The sequence below is a fragment of the Schistocerca cancellata genome, chromosome 7, assembly GCF_023864275.1.
Source record: "Schistocerca cancellata isolate TAMUIC-IGC-003103 chromosome 7, iqSchCanc2.1, whole genome shotgun sequence".
Taxonomy (NCBI): Eukaryota; Metazoa; Arthropoda; class Insecta; order Orthoptera; family Acrididae; genus Schistocerca; species Schistocerca cancellata.
This window is the reverse complement of record NC_064632.1, coordinates 227,888,190-227,906,687: the sequence shown is the minus strand read 5'-3', so window position 1 is coordinate 227,906,687 and position 18,498 is coordinate 227,888,190. Positions and strand designations below refer to the sequence as shown.

The window sequence follows — 18,498 nt, the reverse complement described above, 5'->3', positions numbered from 1 at the left end:
TGACCTGACATTCTGTACCTCTTCATGTCAGTGTTACCGTGTATTCCTTTCCTCACTGATTCTTTAGAGAACCTCCATGTTTCCTACCTTATCAGTTCACCTAATTTTCTGCATTATTTTGTATCACCATGTCTCAAATGTTTCGATTCTCTTCTGTGCTAGTTTTCCCATAGTCTGTGTTTCACTACCATCATCTACGCTCTGACAACCACTGTGAAGTGCATGGCAGAGGGTATGTCCCATTGTACCAGTTAGGGTTTCTTCCCATTCCACTCACATATGGATCACAGAGAAAATGATTGTTTGACTGTCTCTGTGCTTGCAGTAATTACCCTAATCTTAACCTCATGATCCCTATGTGAGCAATACATAAGGGATTGTAGTATGTTCCTAGAGACATCTTTTAAAGCTGGTTCTTGAAACTTTGTTAATAGAGTTTCTCGGGATAGTTTACAACTATCTTAAAGAGTTTTCCAGTTCAGTTCCTTCAGTATCTCTGTGACACTAATCCTTGGATCAAACAAACCTGTGATCATTTTTGCTGCCCTTCTGTGTTCAATATCCCCTGTTTATCCTCTGTGGTATGGGTCCCACACACTTGAACAATATTCTATTAACTGGTTGCACAAGTGATTTGTAAGCAATCTCCTTTGTAGACTGGTAGCACTTCCCCAGAATTCTATCAATAAACTGAAATTTGCTACCTGCTTTACTCACGACTGAGCCTATGTGATCATTCCATTCCATTTCATATCACTACGAAGAATTACATGTGGGTATTTGTATGAGTTGGTCAATTCCAACAGTGACTCATCAATATTATAGTCATAGGATGCATTTTTTTTTTTTTTTTTTCCATTTTGTGAAGTGTGCAGTTTTACATTTCTGAATATTTAAATCAAGTTACCAATATTTGCACCACTTAGACATCTTATCAAGATCTGACAGAATATTTCTGCAGCTTATTTCAGACTGTGCTTCATTTTAGATAATTACATCATCAGCAAAAAGTCTGAGGTTACTAGTAATATTGTCTGCGAGGTAATTAATATACAACATGAACTGCAGGGATCTCAACACACTTCCGTGGGGAATGCCTGAAGTTACTTCTGCATTTGACAATGACTCCCCACCTAAGGTATGCTGTGTCCTCACTACCAAAATGTTCTCAATTCAGTCACAGATTTCACTTGCCACCCCATATGATCAAACTTTTGACAATAAGTGTGGTTGTGATACCAATTCAAATGCTTTTCAGAAATCAAGAAATTCTCTATCTACCTTAGTGCCTTGATCGAAAGCTTTCAATATGCATGTGAGAAAAGCACAAGTTGGGTTTCACATGATGGATGTTTGCAAAATCCATGCTGGTTGACATTGAGGAGATCATTCTGTTCAAGGTACCTCATTATGTTTAAGCTCAGAGTATGTTCTAAGATTGTACAACAAATTGATGTCAGAGATATTGGGTGGTAGTTTTGTGTATCACTTCTTCTATTCTGCTTGTAGACAAGTGTGACTGTGCTTTTTTCCAAAAACTGGGCAGGTTTTTTGTTCAAGGGATCTACAATAGATTATAGTTAGAAGAGGGGCTAACTCAGCCTCAAATTCAGTATAGAATCTGACAGGAATTCTATTGGGCCCTGAAGCTTTGTTCAGTTTTAATGATTTCGGCTGTTTCTCAACACTACTGACACTAATACTTACTTTATTCATATTTTCAGTGGTACAGGGATTAAATTGAGGCAATTCTCCTGGGTTTTTCCTTTGTAAAGGAGCATTTGAAAGCAGAGTTAAGCATTTCAGCTTTTGCTTTGCTACCCTCAGTTTCAGTTCCTTGCTCATTCACTGAAGACTGGACATTAACTTTGATGCTATTAATAGCCTTTACAGCTAAATTTGTTTAGGTTAAGTGAAAGATCATTTGACAATATTCAGCTACAGTAGTCACTGAAGGCATTACGCATTGCTCTCTAACTGTAGCCCCATGCTTTGTTTTACACCTATTATGCAGGAATTTCTATTTCTTTAGAAGTTTCCTTACAGTAACTGTATACTATGGAGGTTCCCTCCCATTATGAACTGTTCTACTGGGAACATATCTCTCCAGTGCATGGTCAACTATTCTCTTAAACCTGAATCATAGTTCCTCTATATGCTCCTGCCCTATGCTGAAAGTTTCAAGTTCCTCATTGCGATATGACACTGCTGATTTTTATCTAGTTTACTGAGTACATCTTTCTGCTTGTTTTAGTTGTCCTTTGTACTTTGGTAATCATCATGGTCACTGATAGAAGTTATGATGTGGACATCCTCAAAGATATCAGGTCTATTTGTTGCCATTAGATCCAATATACACACATCAAAAAAAGTTTTGCATCACCTTAGTTCCGAGAATTCCAGAACCTGTACAGAAGATTGGAATAGAGATCAACATAAACATCACTTCCGCCCTTTTTATTGCTCATGAAAACCACACATTGCATGTTGTTCCACCATTCAGCAAGACCTCCAGAGGTGGGGGTCCAGATTGCTGTACGTATTGGTACCTCTAATACCCAGTAGCACATTCTCTTGCATTGATACTTGCCTGTATTCATCGTGGCATACTACCCACAAGTTCATCAAGGCACTGTTGGTCCAGATTGTTCCACTCCTCAGCAGCGATTTGGTGTAAATCTCTCAGAGTTGGCCGGCCGGTGTGGCCGAGCGGTTCTAGGCACTTCAGTCCGAAACCGCACGACTGCTACGGTCGCAGGTTCGAATCCTGCCTGGGGCATGGATGTGTGTGATGTCCTTGGGTTAGTTAGGTTTAAATAGTTCTAAGTTCTAGGGGACTGATGACCTCAGATTATAAGTCCCATAGGGCTCAGAGCCATTTGAACCATCTCAGAGTGGTTGGTGGGTCATGTAATCCATAAACAGTCCTTTTCAATCTATCCCAGGCATGTTCGATAGGGTTCAAGTCTGGAGAACAAGCTGGCCACTCTAGTCGAGTGAAGTCATTATCCTGAAGGAAGTCATTCACAAGATGTGCATGAGGGGGTGTGAATTGTCATCCATGAAGATGAATGCCTCGTCAATATGCTGCCAATATGGTTGCACTATCGGTTGGAGGATGGCATTCACATATCGTACGGCACCTCCCATGTCCACCAGTGGCATACGTCAGCCACACATAATGCCACCCCAAACCAGCAGGGAACCTCTACCTTGCTGCACTCACTGGAAAGTGTGTTTAAGGCATTCACCCTGACCAGTTGCCTCCAAACATGTCTCCGATGATTGTCTGTTTGAAGGCCTATGTGACACTCATTTTTGAAGAGAATGTGATGCCAATCCTGAGCAGTCCATTCTGCATGTTGTTGGGCCCATGTGTACCACACTGCATGGTGTTGTGGTTGCTAAGATGGACCTTGCCATGGACTTTGGGAATGAAGTTGCGCATCATGCAGCAAATTACACACAGTTTGAGTCATAACACGACATCCTGCAGCTGCATGAAAAGCATTATTCAACATGGTGGCGATGCTGTCAGGGTTCCTCTGAGCCATAATCCGTAAGTAGCAGTCTTCCACTGCAGTAATAGCCCTTGGGCAGCCTGAGCAAGGCATGCCGTCGACAGTTCCTGTCTCTCTGTACCTCCTCCATGTCCAAACAACATCGCTTTGGTTCACTCCGAGATGCCTGGACACTTCCCCTTGTTGAGAGGCCTTCCTGGCACAAAGTAACAATGTGGACACCATCAAACCATGGTATTGACATTCTAGGCATGGTTGAACTACAGACAACATGAACCGTGTACCTCCTTCCTGATGGAATGACTGGAACTGATCGGCTGTCGGACCCCCTCCGACTAATAGGCACTGCTCATGCATGGTTGTTTACATCTCTGGGTGGGTTTAGTGACATCTCTGAACAGTCAAAGGGACTGTGTCTGTGATACAGTATCCACAGTCAATGTCTACCTTCAGGAGTTCTGGGAACCAGGGTGATGCAAAACTTTTTTTGATGTGTGTATTTCTATCATGAATGGGGTTCCTAACTAACTCTTCTAGGTAGTTTTCAGAGAAGGTATTTGTTAAGGTTTCATAAGAATCTTATCAGACCCACAACTAATAAAACTGTAATTTTCCCAGTTAACTGTTGGATGATTAAAGTCTCCACCAATGATTAGAATATGATTGGGGAACTTATGTAGAAGTGAACTGTAGGTTTTCTCTCTGGCCGCAATGGCCGAGCAGTTCTAGGCGCTTCAGTCCGGAACCGTGCGACTGCTACGCTCACAGGTTCGAAATCTGCCTTGGGCATGGATGTGCTTGATGTCCTTAGGTTAGTTAGGTTTAAGTAGTTCTAAGTTCCAGGGGACTGATGACCTCATATGTTAAGTCCCATAGTGCTCAGAGCCATTTGAACCATTTTTGTAAGTTTTCTCTAAAGTTTTTGATTACATCAGGAGATGAGTCTGGTGTGTGATAGAAGATTTTATGCCCACTTCTGATACTGAGTCTTTCCCAAACAATCTCACGTGTCGCTGCAAGTTTTATCTAAGTTGATTTGAGTTTTTGAGTTTCTTGTCTACTATGACAAATACACCACCTCCATTTCCCATTTGCCTATTGTTTCAATATATACTTATAATTTCCCTAAAAATAAATACAATGCTGTGCTCCAAACATATGTTCTCAGAAATTTATGTTCAACAGTAGTAGAATTTTCCTGGCCAGGAATGCCATCTTTGCCAATGCTAGGCTGCTTTTTATGTCCTCCTTACTCTGTGAATAATGGGTTATTTTGCTGATGTGATTGTAGAAGTCCTTAACTTCATCCTCTTCATGATCCCCAATTCTGATGCATTTTATGCACTTTAGCCCTGGAAAAAGCATATCTCTCTCTCTCTATCTTACACACACACACACACACACACACACACACACACACACACACACACACACACACAGAGGAGAGAGAGAGAGAGAGAGAGAGAGAGAGAGAGAGAGAGAGAGAGAGAGAGAGAGAGAGATATGTAATAATAATAATAGAGGCTTTTCCAATATCCTTCTCCAAAGTGCTAAATCACAAATGACATAACTGAGCTGTACGCTCAGTTTAAAAATATTAGTAATCTTCCAAAGGATCTCTGTGACATTCCTGTCCGTCCTCTCTCATTTCTGCTACCCAGCAGTAGGATCTTCTCTGTCTTCTTTACACTTTACTTTAAGGTTTTCACTTGCAGCTTATACTCTGTACCATCAGTCTGCTTCTCAACTTGTTGATTTGTCTGTATGCCCTTGTCAACAGTCTCCACAGCTCTTCAGCTATTGGAGATAGCTAGACTTAAGCTATCAGGATTGGAGCTTCTCCTAAATCTTTTCATTTATTTGCAAGGCTTCACTCTAATGCAGTCTTCTGACCTAGATCTAAAATTACTGCTGCAGGCTGCAGCTTGCTATTGTACTAAATCTTCTTGAGCTGCTGCCAAATCAGCTCAAATTTTCAAGTTTAGCTACCCTTTTGCCAACAAAGATATTGTGTAACATAGTGATAACCACTGGATCTTCAGAAATTGCCAGTATCATTCCTCATGAATGTAGTATTGCAATATCCCATACAAAAATAAAGTTGACATTTCTCACACTGATTTCCATCCTTGACAGTTCTGTGGCAGTGTGCACACTAGTCCATTTTGGCAGTAAACTTTTGCTTCAGGCAGTAAGTTAATGATGCAAGTTCAGTGATAGATAATGGCTAAGGGTTTTCTAAATCAGATTTTTGATAAAATTGTTTGGGAAAGAGAACTATTTAGTATAATTTCATAACATAAAGAAACTGTAGGTTTTGAGCTTAGATACCTTGAGTAATGAAATTTCCTCAGGAGATAAAAGTGAAAATCATTCACAAAAGAGTACTTTATTTACAAAGGAAAACTAAATTTATTTACATGTGATCACCATTTGTAAAAGCAGTTTATTGATTCTAAAGAGCCTCTTAAGGAAGGATGAAAACATAAACAGCCCCAAAAGAAGAATTATTTTTGAGATGACCTCAGGATCTGTCTTACATGTTGATATCTGCCAACTTAGATTTAGATTACATTTCTTCTTTGGGTCAAGTGGTCCCTTATGAGACAGTTGGCTGTAACAAAACCATTCTCTTATTGTGTTTGGTAGATTACATCTTGACTGAGTATTTCTGGCAACTGGAAGAAATCAAAATTAGTTTATGACATGCACATTCATGTGTCCAGCCACAGACACACTCAGTACTGATTACTTTATACTACACAATACCGTTACTGCCAAATTGCTCATGTTACAGATTTTTAAGTTCACAAAAATCTTTCGTAGATGAGCACATGGCTGATTTCTGTCCCTATTCTCAACCAGCATTCACGCTCTGATTGCCTGACTGACTGACTTACTAACAAAAAACACTCATTTAAAACAGAAGGCAAGCGCACAATTTAACAACACAAATTATGTTTTATATGTGCATTCAGTCATGATGTTTTATACCTGAAATGGAAACCAAAGGCTATTATATTTAACAAATTAAATACCATTGCTGTTGGTATTAATACCTCTCAACTACCACAAAAATTGATTACCTCTGTAGTTAAGCATGGGCATTGTGTAACTCCATTAATCAATTTTAATCAACCAGAGTACACTGTCCTGCCCCTTTGGTTTACTCATTCAGTACTACTCTCTGCAGTACACCTGTCCCTCCATTTCTTTTTTGATGATGAGCAATTTTAGAGACATATTAGTATTATTTAACAGTGTATGACCAACTCATACTTCCATTCTACCAAGCATTATGGTTCTCTGTGGGTGCTCAGGTCTCATACTATGTCCAGAATATTGTAATTTCAACAACTCCTTTTTACCAATCAAAATTGTTTTTGTTTTCTCTTCATCTTTTACTTGTTACCTTTCCTGTCCACATAACAATAGCATTCCAAAAACCTTTCAAGTGTCAAAGATAAAATATGATGTATAGCCAAAAGAAATTTTTGTGACATAAGTCCCAGACTTTTCCACAATAAGCTATATCTATGTTATTTGAAGAGTTTCTCTAACTTCCAACTAGTTTTATTTATGTGTAATTTTAGATGTCTTGTAAATGTCAGCAAGGTCACTGAACCCTGTCTTTTATATTTGCATAAATCTTATAGCAGGATGAAACAACTGCTCTTAATTGCAGTAATTCTTGTTTGTAAAAGTAAAATGAAATGGTTACAATGGTTATTCTATATCTTCATTTACACTCCACTATCCATCTGGTATTACAAATGTTTTACATGTTTGATATAACTGTCCTCATACAGCATTTATAGATTTAAAAGTCACAGTTCTTTGTGTATTATTCTTTCTCAACAGGAACAGGAACTGTTTCTATCCTGGTTAAAGATGTTAATGACATGCCACCTGAGTTTGCAAAGACTGAATGGATTGCAGAAATAGATGAGACAGAGGGATTAACTGTATCCAAAAACACTATTCTGACTGTTACTGCTCATGATCAGGATGAAGTAAGCTCTTTCCAGTACAAGGTACCATTCATTGCAGATGTCCTCATACAGATTTCTGTAGTATGTGAATATAGACATCAGAAATTAAAGTCATGTCAGTGAATCATTTCTCAGGTTGTTGAGAACAGTGGCTACGGTTCTGACAAATTCACACTAATTGGGAATAACGATGGAACTGCCTCACTGAAAGCAGTGAAGCCACTTGATTATGAAGAAGAAAAACAGAACAATTATTTTAGATTCAAAATTCAAGTTACTGACAAGGTGTGTAATTTTGTTATTTATCGATGAGTTTTTCTGTGGTTGGTCTCTTAACCTGGTGTAAAATTAAGTTCTTTATTCATAAGTTTTATAAATTTCATTACTATACTGCCTTTATTTATTTTAAGGAGAGGGATAATGATACTGAAGGGTATCACACCAGATATGCTTGGGTAACAATAAAACTAAGAGATATAAATGACAATGAGCCAACCTTCCAAAATCACAGGCTTGAAGTATTTATAGAAGAAAAAGCCAGTATTAATACTCGTTTAGCTACATTTAGAGCAACCGATGCTGATAAAGGAGGGAAAAGTAAAATTAATTACCAGATTCAACGCTCGTCTGATCCTAGGAGACATTTCAGGATAGATCAACATGGAACTGTTTACCTTCAACGTAAGCTAGACAGAGAAACTATGCCCAGACACCAGGTAATAAGTCTGTTGTGATATTTCTTGCCATTTATTGTATTTTCAGTGTTCAAACATGATTTTTCTTTCGTGTAGATACAAATACTGGCAATTGATGATGGAACTCCACCAAAAACAGTGACAGCAACTTTGAGTGTAACAGTGAAAGATGTCAATGACAATGCACCAGTGTTTCAACACAATTACCAGGCTGTCATTCAAGAAAATACTCCACCAGGAAAAATTTTAGAAGTTTTTGCAACTGATGAGGATGACAGTCATGTGGGTAATGGTCCACCTTTCACATTTCGAATGGCTGCAGATGCAGGTGATATCATCAAGTCATCATTTCACCTCGAAAATTATCACTGTAAGTTAACTCTACTATATAACTTATATGAACATTTATAAAATACCATTTTTATAAGTAACTTAAAGTGCCAATTGTTAGTAGTAAGAAACTATTCTAAAGACTTCAGGAAAAGCACATGTTAATCTTTATTGTTGTTTGAGATCCACATGAACTTGAAAAACACACACACATTTTAAAAAATCATCTTACTAAACAAGATAAGTTTTAGTAGTGATGATGTACAGGAAGTCTGAACAGAAAGATGTGCAGATCAAATCAGGAAAAGAATTACTTAAGAGTAGAAAAGCACATGAACACATGAATGTACAATTTTAAGGATATTGAATAGGAAACGAAGATAATGGTAAAATAAATTGAATAGCTAATACAGTGATTTGATGTCTTTCACAAATGTGAGGATGTGACAGTCAAAAAACCTTGTGTATGTATTTTTATCTTTGCAGGAGAGCTATTGTGTACCCCTTTAGTGTGAGTGCCCATAATCAAATAGTGCCTGATGCAAGTGCCTCCACAGCCAGTCTAGAGAGGTCGCCTCACAACCTGGACAGACAATGCAACAAGCAATGTATTCTGCGTACAACAGCACAATACAAGCCCAGCACAGCAGGGCCCTCAGCCTCACTGACATTTACTTACTTATTGTATGCTCACCTATGAGACTGTATGTTGATGTGCTCTATAGTCATGAGACTTTGTACTGTTACCCACTTCATTCAGTGTTATTATGAAGCTCCTCATGTGGAAGCAGAATAAAACTTTGCAGTGTTACTTCCGATATTGTGTCTGTACAATGTTACAAGATACTCGGCAATGGGGATGGAATTCTACTCTACATGTTTTGTTTGTTGGTTTGATGTGCTGCCAGCATAACAGTGGAAGAAATTCTTTAATCTCCTCTTGAGCAGCAGTGAGCTCTCACCTATCAGCAGTAGACTCTATCATGGCACTAAACTATCTGGCAGCCTTGTTGATATGCCAGTTTCCGCCACCATTGATGCAACTGCCACTGTTTCCTCCACATCATGATTGTGTGGAAGATTGGGATGCATATGGAAAACACCTTCAGCAAAATTTTCAAGCTTTTGAAGGTGCCAATCCCAGTTTGTGTAAGGCTTTATTTTTGTCATGGATTTCTCCTTATGTTAATCACCTTTAGTGTCAGCTACCTCCTCTTCAGGAATCTGCAAGTCTCTCTTTTGATGAAATTTGTCAGTTGTTCTCAAATTATCATTGCAAACTTAATCATGTAATTGCAAATGTACTCATGTTATTGCTGCTTGTGATGAGTTCTACTGTTGACAAAAGTAGCCACAACAATCATACAGAGCTTGGACAGCAGAACTTCAGGAGCTTATCTACCATCAGCCCACTGGAACTCGTATGCTGATTCAGTGGTTTGTGATGCTATAATATGCCTGGTCTCTAACAGGTAAATTTGTGAATGTGTGTTACAATGTGAAAAATCCCTCTCTCACAGATGTTCTGAACATTTCTCAGGCTTTTGAAGTATCTAGGGCATTACGAAATCACATAGAAGCATGGTGTGAAGTAGGTGCCATTGCTTCCTCTCCTCCTCAATTGGCATCGTTAGCTTCAATTGATATTGTTAGCTCATGGGGGAAGATGACATCACGGCCGAGCAACCTCAGCCTCCATGCTGGGTGAGCAGTGCTGTGCTAAACAGCAGTCTGTGTCACAACAGCAGCCATGTGTTCCTCCTCTGTCCTGCCCTTATTGTTTTGTTCAACATGAGCACACAGCATGCCCAAAGCATTGGGTGATGTGCACCTGTTCTCAGCTCTCAGCCTCCTTCACCAAACATCAACATGGATGTAAACAGTGTTTCCCAAGTGATGGTAGTCCCAAACAGTTTTTACATTGAAATAGATGTGGTGTGGACGAGATGTCCAAAATTAAGTGGACACAGGGAGCAATTACTTTGTTAAATTCTCAAACCTATGTGGATCTTGGAGCACAGGCATTGTACCCTGTCCCTTGTTAGTTAGTGAGATGCAACAAATAACAAATACCTATATCAGGACAGTTTTCTACATCTGTAGCTATGACATAGTTGTTCTGTCTTTGACATTACTAGTAGTGGATAATGCCTACACTGAAAACTTATTTGGGTCAGACACCTTCAAAATGTTTGAGCTCTCTATTTCTGATAAAGTGCACCCATTATCAGATCAAGTTCTGCATCAATAACTGGATGCACTCTGCTCAGAATATTCCTTCCTGCTTTCAGAAGGTTTAGGTTGTGCTACCAATTTCAAGGCATACGTCACAATGAAACCAATTGTGCACCTCTGCTTTTTCATGCTCACTCAGTTCCAGTAGTTTTATGAAAGTAAGTCAAATTGGAACTAGATCAACTTATGTCCCTGGGTGTTACCATGCCTGTCTCCTCAAGTAAATAGTCTACTTGATTGGTAATTGTCAAAAAACTTAATAACAACCTCTAGTTCTGTGGTGATATTAAAGTGTCTGTAAATTCACAGTCTGTTATTAGCACCTATCCATTACACTGTCAGGATGAACTCTTCATATGTCTTTTACAGGGACCGCTATTTTTCCAAAATAAGCTTGTCAGAAGCCTCTCTTCAGAGTCTTTTTCAGCGGCATGGCTGGATAAATTCTTCTTGATTTTTCAAGCTGTGTCAATTCCAATTTTATTGGATTGAAAACTGAGAAGATTTTATTTTGTCAGAAGCCTACTTAAGGTTGCCTATGGGTGATGATTTCAAACATGTTCTCACAGTGAATACCTCCTCCAGGCTATATCAATACCAATGCCTGCCATTTGCTGCAGCTAGTGTCCTTGCCATTCCCCAACAATTTTTGCAACAGCTCACAGCCTCCGACCTCTTACAAAAAAATTTTCTGTGGAAGTTCTCCTGGTTACTCTCATTTCTGACAATGGGTGTCAGTTCCTATCCCAGGCATTTCATGATTTCTCTGTGTTCCCCTACCTTTTACCCCCAATCTAATGGGAAGGCTGAGTCCACAGTTCACACATTTAAGACCCAGATAAAAAAATATGTGCAGAACTTTCCCCACCATGGAGGCATTACTGTTTTTTCTGATGGCCTACCAGATGACATCAATTGATTCCTGTAGCCTGCTGATCTTCTCCATGGACACCAGCTGCAGATGCTGATGCACCTCCTCCATCCTGTACTCACCTGCCTTCGAATTCTACTCTACCAGATTTTCTGCCAGCAACAGCATTGTGGACAAATGGTTTTGGTCAGCAACTCCACTGGTTATCGGCAACCATCATGCATCAGAATGGCCACTGTGTCTACTCTCTCTGAATGGGAGACTGGGAGATCTGGCGCTGTAAAAATCAACTTCGAGTCCAGGTGGACATGCACCTACCAGCCCTGGCCACACCACAGCCTTCCCTGGTGCTGCAGTCAGAGGTGCCACCTATCTACAAGTGTTCCAGCCTCAATTTCCACCTGTGTCAGTGCTGCCTGATAAGCCTACAATGTGACAGCCACTGGCAGTAGCTCTGGTTCTCCTCCAGCTGATGGACACATGCCTCTCTGGTTCAATGTCTCCTATATGGCCTCACCCTATGGCAGAGTCACCTCCACCTTCCCCGTCACCCTTGGATGTTGCCATGGATTCCAGCTCTACTGCCTGTTGCCAGTCCCCCATGATGGGGGATGAGGGGCAGGTGAATTGGGATGCTACTCACTCTGGCCACTTTTGACCATATCCCAAGGTCTCTGCTGACCAGGAATTGCTCTCCCCTCTCGCCTCTATGGATGTGAGCACCATCTCCAAATCACAACCGGTGTGCTTGTGGAGTATTCTGGGGAAAAAAATTGTTCCACTTCTTGCCATCACATGAAAGTATGGCACTATAAGCAGTCAGAATGCAAAATGTTTCCTGTTTTGATTTCTTTTGTGAAATGGCTGTTGGTGTAAATAAACTATCACCTTCTGATGTGCCCTAGACTCTGGAGTGTACTACAATTCAGTGTGTCACCACAACTTTCTTTCTAAAATAGTAAGAAAAACTATCTACATCTACATCTACATTTATAATCCGCAAGCCACCCAACGGTGTGTGGCGGAGGGCACTTTACGTGCCACTGTCATTATCTCCCTTTCCTGTTCCAGTCGCATATGGTTCGCGGGAAGAACGACTGTCTGAAAGCCTCCGTGCGTGCTCTAATCTCTCTAATTTTACATTCGTGATCTCCTCGGGAGGTATAAGTAGGGGGAAGCAATATATTCGATACCTCATCCAGAAACGCACCCTCTCTAAACCTGGCGAGCAAGCTACACCGCGATGCAGAGTGCCTCTCTTGCAGAGTCTGCCACTTGAGTTTGTTAAACATCTCCATAATGCTATCACGGTTACCAAATAACCCTGTGATGAAATGCGCTGCTCTTCTTTGGATCTTCTCTATCTCCTCTGTCAACCCGATCTGGTACGGATCCCACACTGATGAGCAATACTCAAGTATAGGTCGAACGAGTGTTTTGTAAGCCACCTCCTTTGTTGATGGACTACATTTTCTAAGGGCTCTCCCAATGAATCTCAACCTGGTACTCGCCAAACCAACAATTAATTTTATATGATCATTCCACTTCAAATCGTTCCGCACGCATACTCCCAGATATTTTACAGAAGTAACTGCTACCAGTGTTTGTCCCGCTATCATATAATCATACAATAAAGGATCCTTCTTTCTATGTATTCGAAATACATTACATTTGTCTATGTTAAGGGTCAGTTGCCACTCCCTGCACCAAGTGCCTATCCGCTGCAGATCTTCCTGCATTTCGCTACAATTTTCTAATGCTGCAACTTCTCTGTATACTACAGCATCATCCGCGAAAAGCCGCATGGAACTTCCGACACTATCTACTAGGTCTACTATGGAAGCTTTGGTACTGGTGGCAGGAGCAGTTTAAGGAAATGTTTCATGTCTCAAAATAACCATTAATAATCTACAAAGTTTTATCAAAAAGTTTCAATTTTGGTGCTCAAAGTACATCAACTCTTTTCTTTTCTCTATTGGTTATCCAAAACTATCCTTCTTTTAGCAAAGTGAAACAGATGTAATGTGAATTAATGCATAGTAGAGGAAAAATGCCCTGGTTATCACTACATTTTTTCTAGACTTTAGCCAATTTCAAATGAGGCTCTGTTAAAACGCCTAGACCCAGCTATCAAACCAATTTTCTTCAGTGTAAAAGAAACATAACACATTATCAGAAAATTATAGGCTTGAGGCAATCAGAAACAGAGAGCAGAACAAGCTTTGAAAAATCTCCAATCCAAACATGAAGTATGGGAAGAAGAGACTCAGTTCTAACAGTAAGCTGTACCAGAAGACAGATGAAGTGATAGAATTGAATAGATGGAGAAGTTCATAGTTTATCCATAGTTTATCCACATTTACTGACCATGGAGTGGGGTACAGTAAGAAAAGGGGAATGTACAAGTTGCTCATATCAAAGAAGGCAAGATCAAAAATTTGTTTGGTTGTTGTGAAATAATCTGGTCAGGACAGATATAAAAAAAACTGATGTACATAATGCACACAGATAAATTCACATGACAAGTGAAAATGTCTTTACAACTATATATTTTTGAAACTGTACAATTTTTAGTGGTTAGATACAAATTCTTTTGGATTTGTGACATATACCAACCTGCAAACTAGAGAGAAACAGTTATATTCTACGTGTCATGTCATAGTTTTCTCTCAGTTGGTTTTAATTTTTAAGACAGGTTATCATGGATTATAAGATATAAATAGCGTACATAACAGTGAAATAAATTAATTGCTGACCTTGTTCACTGTACTTGGAAATCTTTCTTCTTCTTATCATCCACAAATCTTGTTGCAGCTGGAGCTAATAGTAATGGCTCAGCAGTTATATCATCTCTGTCATCCTTTGACAGAGAAATGCAAAAGATATATTTAATTCCAATACTCATTACGGACTCTGGTTCTCCTGCAATGTCTGCAACATCAACACTCACAGTCATAATTGGTGATGAAAATGATAATTACATGGCACCTGGATACAAGGAAATCCTTGTTTATAATTACATGGTAAGTAATTACCAAAACTGGTCTTCACACACACACACACACACATTTATTAGTGTTGCTTGTATTTTGACAATATAGTCAAGCAAGTGATTAGTACTTGTACTTAAATGTGGTATAAAATCAAAGTCATATTCTGCTCTCTTATAAGCTGAAAACAGTGATACTTAAATGTAAACTGCTATATTCTAAGAAGATAATTTTAAGAAAGAATGACTATTTTAATACTGGTCTCATTCCAAATTATTGTTACAGTAATCAATTTATAACATAAAACTGACATGTGATGTAAAATATGATTAAAATTGCAAATACTAAAAACCAAGAGGACATGGAATACAGGATAAAATATCTGCTAGGTCAGTTGTTACTGGTGAAAGTTCAACTGGAGAAATGGCCCTAAGAGGATAAACACTTTTGAACTGAATCTTACAGTCTTCCACAGAGGTGGGCTAGTAGAATAAACAAGCATGCTGGATCAGGAATTAAACCTCGAACATTACCTTTCATGGGCAATGATCTTACTGACTGATGTATCTAGACATGTTTCAGGATACACCTATCTCTTTCTAACTCCCCCCCCCTCTCTCTCTCTCTCTCTCTCTCTCTCTCTCTCTCTCTCTCTCTCTCTCTCTCTCTCTCTCTCACACTCTCTTATATGTGTGAAGTTTCAAAGGTAGGAAGGAGACATACTGGCAGAAATAAAGCTGTGGAAGTTGGAAGTTAGGAGAGAGGTACTGGCTAAAGTAAAGGTAGGTCATGAGCCATGAATGGACAGCTCAGTCAGTGAGAGCTTTACCCATTAGAGACCACACTCCAGATTCAGATCTTTGTCTGTCACACCATTCTAATTAACCAGGAAATTTCAAACAATATATTTCTGAATCATAATGATTTTTCCAAATTTTACCTAACTATAATTGTAATTGATCTCACCAAAAAGCAGAAGCATTGCGTCGTTGACAGAGAAAGAGAAAAATGGAAACTTGCTACAGTTCAGCAGAAATCCTTTTTTGAGCTGAAGTATACACACACACACACACACACACACACACACACACACACACACACTTGTGCCCACATAATGCCAGGACTGAGTTCAGCATGCAGATCAGGAGGGCAGGGTAGTGGTTGGGGTGGGTAGAGGGAGAAAGAGGCTGGAAGCAGAAAGAGATGTTGTGGATGGGTATCTAGTAGCTTGGAGGAAGGCAGCAAGTATGCTGGAGAGGAATGTGAGAGGAAGGGGTGGCAGCTGCACCTGTACCTGCATGGGCTAGGCATGTGATGCACTGATACTGGAGCCAGTGAGGTACAGCACACAAAGAAGATGACATGGATGTTTGGATTGGAAGTGTTTGACAGGACAAAGAAAGGAGAAACTGTTGGATAGAAGGTGTGGGGACAGTGGGTTGGTGGAGACTGCCAGAGAGGTCACAGAAGTGAAGGATGCAGAGCAAGGAGAGGACCAATGTACATAGTTCAGAAAAGCTGGTGCTGGAGAGAAGGATCCAGATGGCATGGTGCATGAAGTACCTTCCTAAACCAATCTTCTTATGGACAAGCCAGAGGAAACCATCCTAGACTCCCAAAACCACAAGACACTTTTCTGGTTCAGGTTCGTTAATAATGTATTTGTGATCTGCACACAGGGCCAAGACACCTTGTCCTCATTCCTCCACAACCTCAATACCTTCTCTCCCATCCATTTTAACTGATCCTTGTCAACCCAAAGTGTGACTTTTCTGGATGTTGACCTCCAACTCTCTGATGGTTCCATCCATATCATTGTCCATATAGAAGCCACAAACCACCAACAGCTATCACTCTTTCCACACTAAAAATCACTTCTATACAGAATGGTGAACCCATGGATAGTGTCTTTGCACTGATGAGAATTCTTTTGCACAGTATCCTGAAGGTCTCTCAAGAACCTTCACAGATGGGCATTATCGCTCCAGTTCCCCTCCCACCCTAGGCCACAAACATATTTCCTGTGCCATATCCTCACACATCTATAATCTTCCCACCACCTGCAAGAATCATCTACAGTGGAATGCCCCTCTCATCATCGAATATTATCCTAAACTGGAGCAACTGAACCATATCCTTTGCCAGAGCTTTGATTGTCTATAATCATGCCTCGAAGTTAGGAATGTCCTACCCAAGATACTTCCCATCTCTCCCAAAGTGGTATTCCATTGCCCGCCCTACCTACCTAACATCCTGGTCCAGCCTTAAGCCACTCCTACTTCCAACCCATTATCGCATGGGTAGTCTACCCATGGAAGACTCATGTGCAAGAGAATGAAAACTTGCTTGTGTTTGGGAGAGATCCTCTGCTGAGCTAGAGTACAAATCCAGCACTTCCTCTCCAGTCATGCAACAGTCTTATTCTACCCCATGAGACAGGGCCACCTGTGAAAGAAGCCCATGTCATATACCAACTCTGCTGCAATCACTGTGCAGCTTTTTATGTCAGAATAGCAAACAACTAGGTGTCCACCCAAATGAATGGCCACTGCCAAACTGTGGTGAAGAACAAAGTGAACCATCCAAAGGCACAACATGCTGCTAAGCACATGCGCTTAAATTCAATAGCTCATACACAACCTGTGCCATCTGCATCCATCCCAGCATCGCCTTCCCTGGACTACTTAGATTAGAGTTATCCTTGTAATATTCCCTTCACTCCCATAAATCTCCTGGCCTCACTGTCCACCAACCAACAGTCCCCACATTCTCTACCCTACAGTTCCCCTTTCTCTGTCCTGTCACTGCCTCCCAGTCCATGTCTCCATGTCATCTTCATCATTCACCTCACCTCACCAACTCCAGTAACTGTGTATTGCATGCCTAGATCATGTACCTGCCATCCCTCCCTCATTCCTAGCCAGCACACCTACTGCCTCCCCCTGAATCACCACCTACCCATTTCCAACTCTTCTTCCTGCTTCCCACCTCTTTCTCCCTCTACCCTCCCCACCCAACACAACCCTCCCCCATCCTAGTTGTCCTGCCCTACTGCAATCATGGCAGTGTGTCTCTAGTCAGTACAGTGTAGGGGCACATGTGTGTGTGTGTGTGTGTGTTTTTGTGTGTGTGTGTGTGTGTGTGTGTGTGTGTGTGTGTGTGTGTGTGTGCGTGTGTGTGTGTTCTGAAAGGTAGCAGTTTTCATTCTTTTTATGTGTGCCAGTCAGAGACTCAATACTTCTGCTATTCAGTGAATGGTCTCCATTTCCCCATAATTATTTATATTCCTTACTACACAAAACTGATCTCGGCAGGATTACTGATATCGATAAATAGTGACGAACTGAATTTATCAGATTTTTGATGAATTACCCTCTTAGTTACTGCAGAGAGAAGAATGAAATAAAAGTAAACTTTTTTTTACAAAGTTTATAAATCATATAAAAGTAGTTTGACAGTGCAATAACTGTGATTACTGAGAAGGTACAAATGTTCATTTTAATATCCTCCAGACCATTAATCAATAGTCCTGTGAACTTGTGGATATTGTCACCTGCAACAGAAATCTTGTTTTTGAGTGACAAAACTGTATGATGTTCCAAGTATGCATAAATATTTACAACAATTGACATTAAAGAATTTAGACAGGTAATCAGCAGCAAAGCAATGGCTCTGTTGAATTTTGGTGAGGTAGGATGTTGCCCTTGTGGAAGAAACAATTCTGTCATCACCAGAAATTGCTTAGAGAAACATAACTGGAAATGCCATATGTGGATTTAAACCATGTTCCTCTCAAATATTAGTGTGTGTCTTAACCACTATGTAACCTCACTAAATGGCATACATAATGATTCACCTTTAAGA

General features: G+C 40.1%; 1 protein-coding gene across 1 annotated transcript in view; it reads left to right on the top strand.

Annotated features, from left to right (window-relative positions):
• The window catches only part of LOC126092710 (neural-cadherin-like), a 278,129-nt gene that overhangs the window by 145,748 nt on the left and 113,883 nt on the right, over positions 1-18,498 (top strand). Inside the window, exons 6-10 of the mRNA XM_049908433.1 lie at positions 7,383-7,555; positions 7,649-7,798; positions 7,924-8,229; positions 8,305-8,578; positions 14,459-14,667. Coding sequence (XP_049764390.1) covers positions 7,383-7,555; positions 7,649-7,798; positions 7,924-8,229; positions 8,305-8,578; positions 14,459-14,667 — 1,112 coding nt within the window. The remainder of the gene's footprint in view (positions 1-7,382; positions 7,556-7,648; positions 7,799-7,923; positions 8,230-8,304; positions 8,579-14,458; positions 14,668-18,498) is intronic.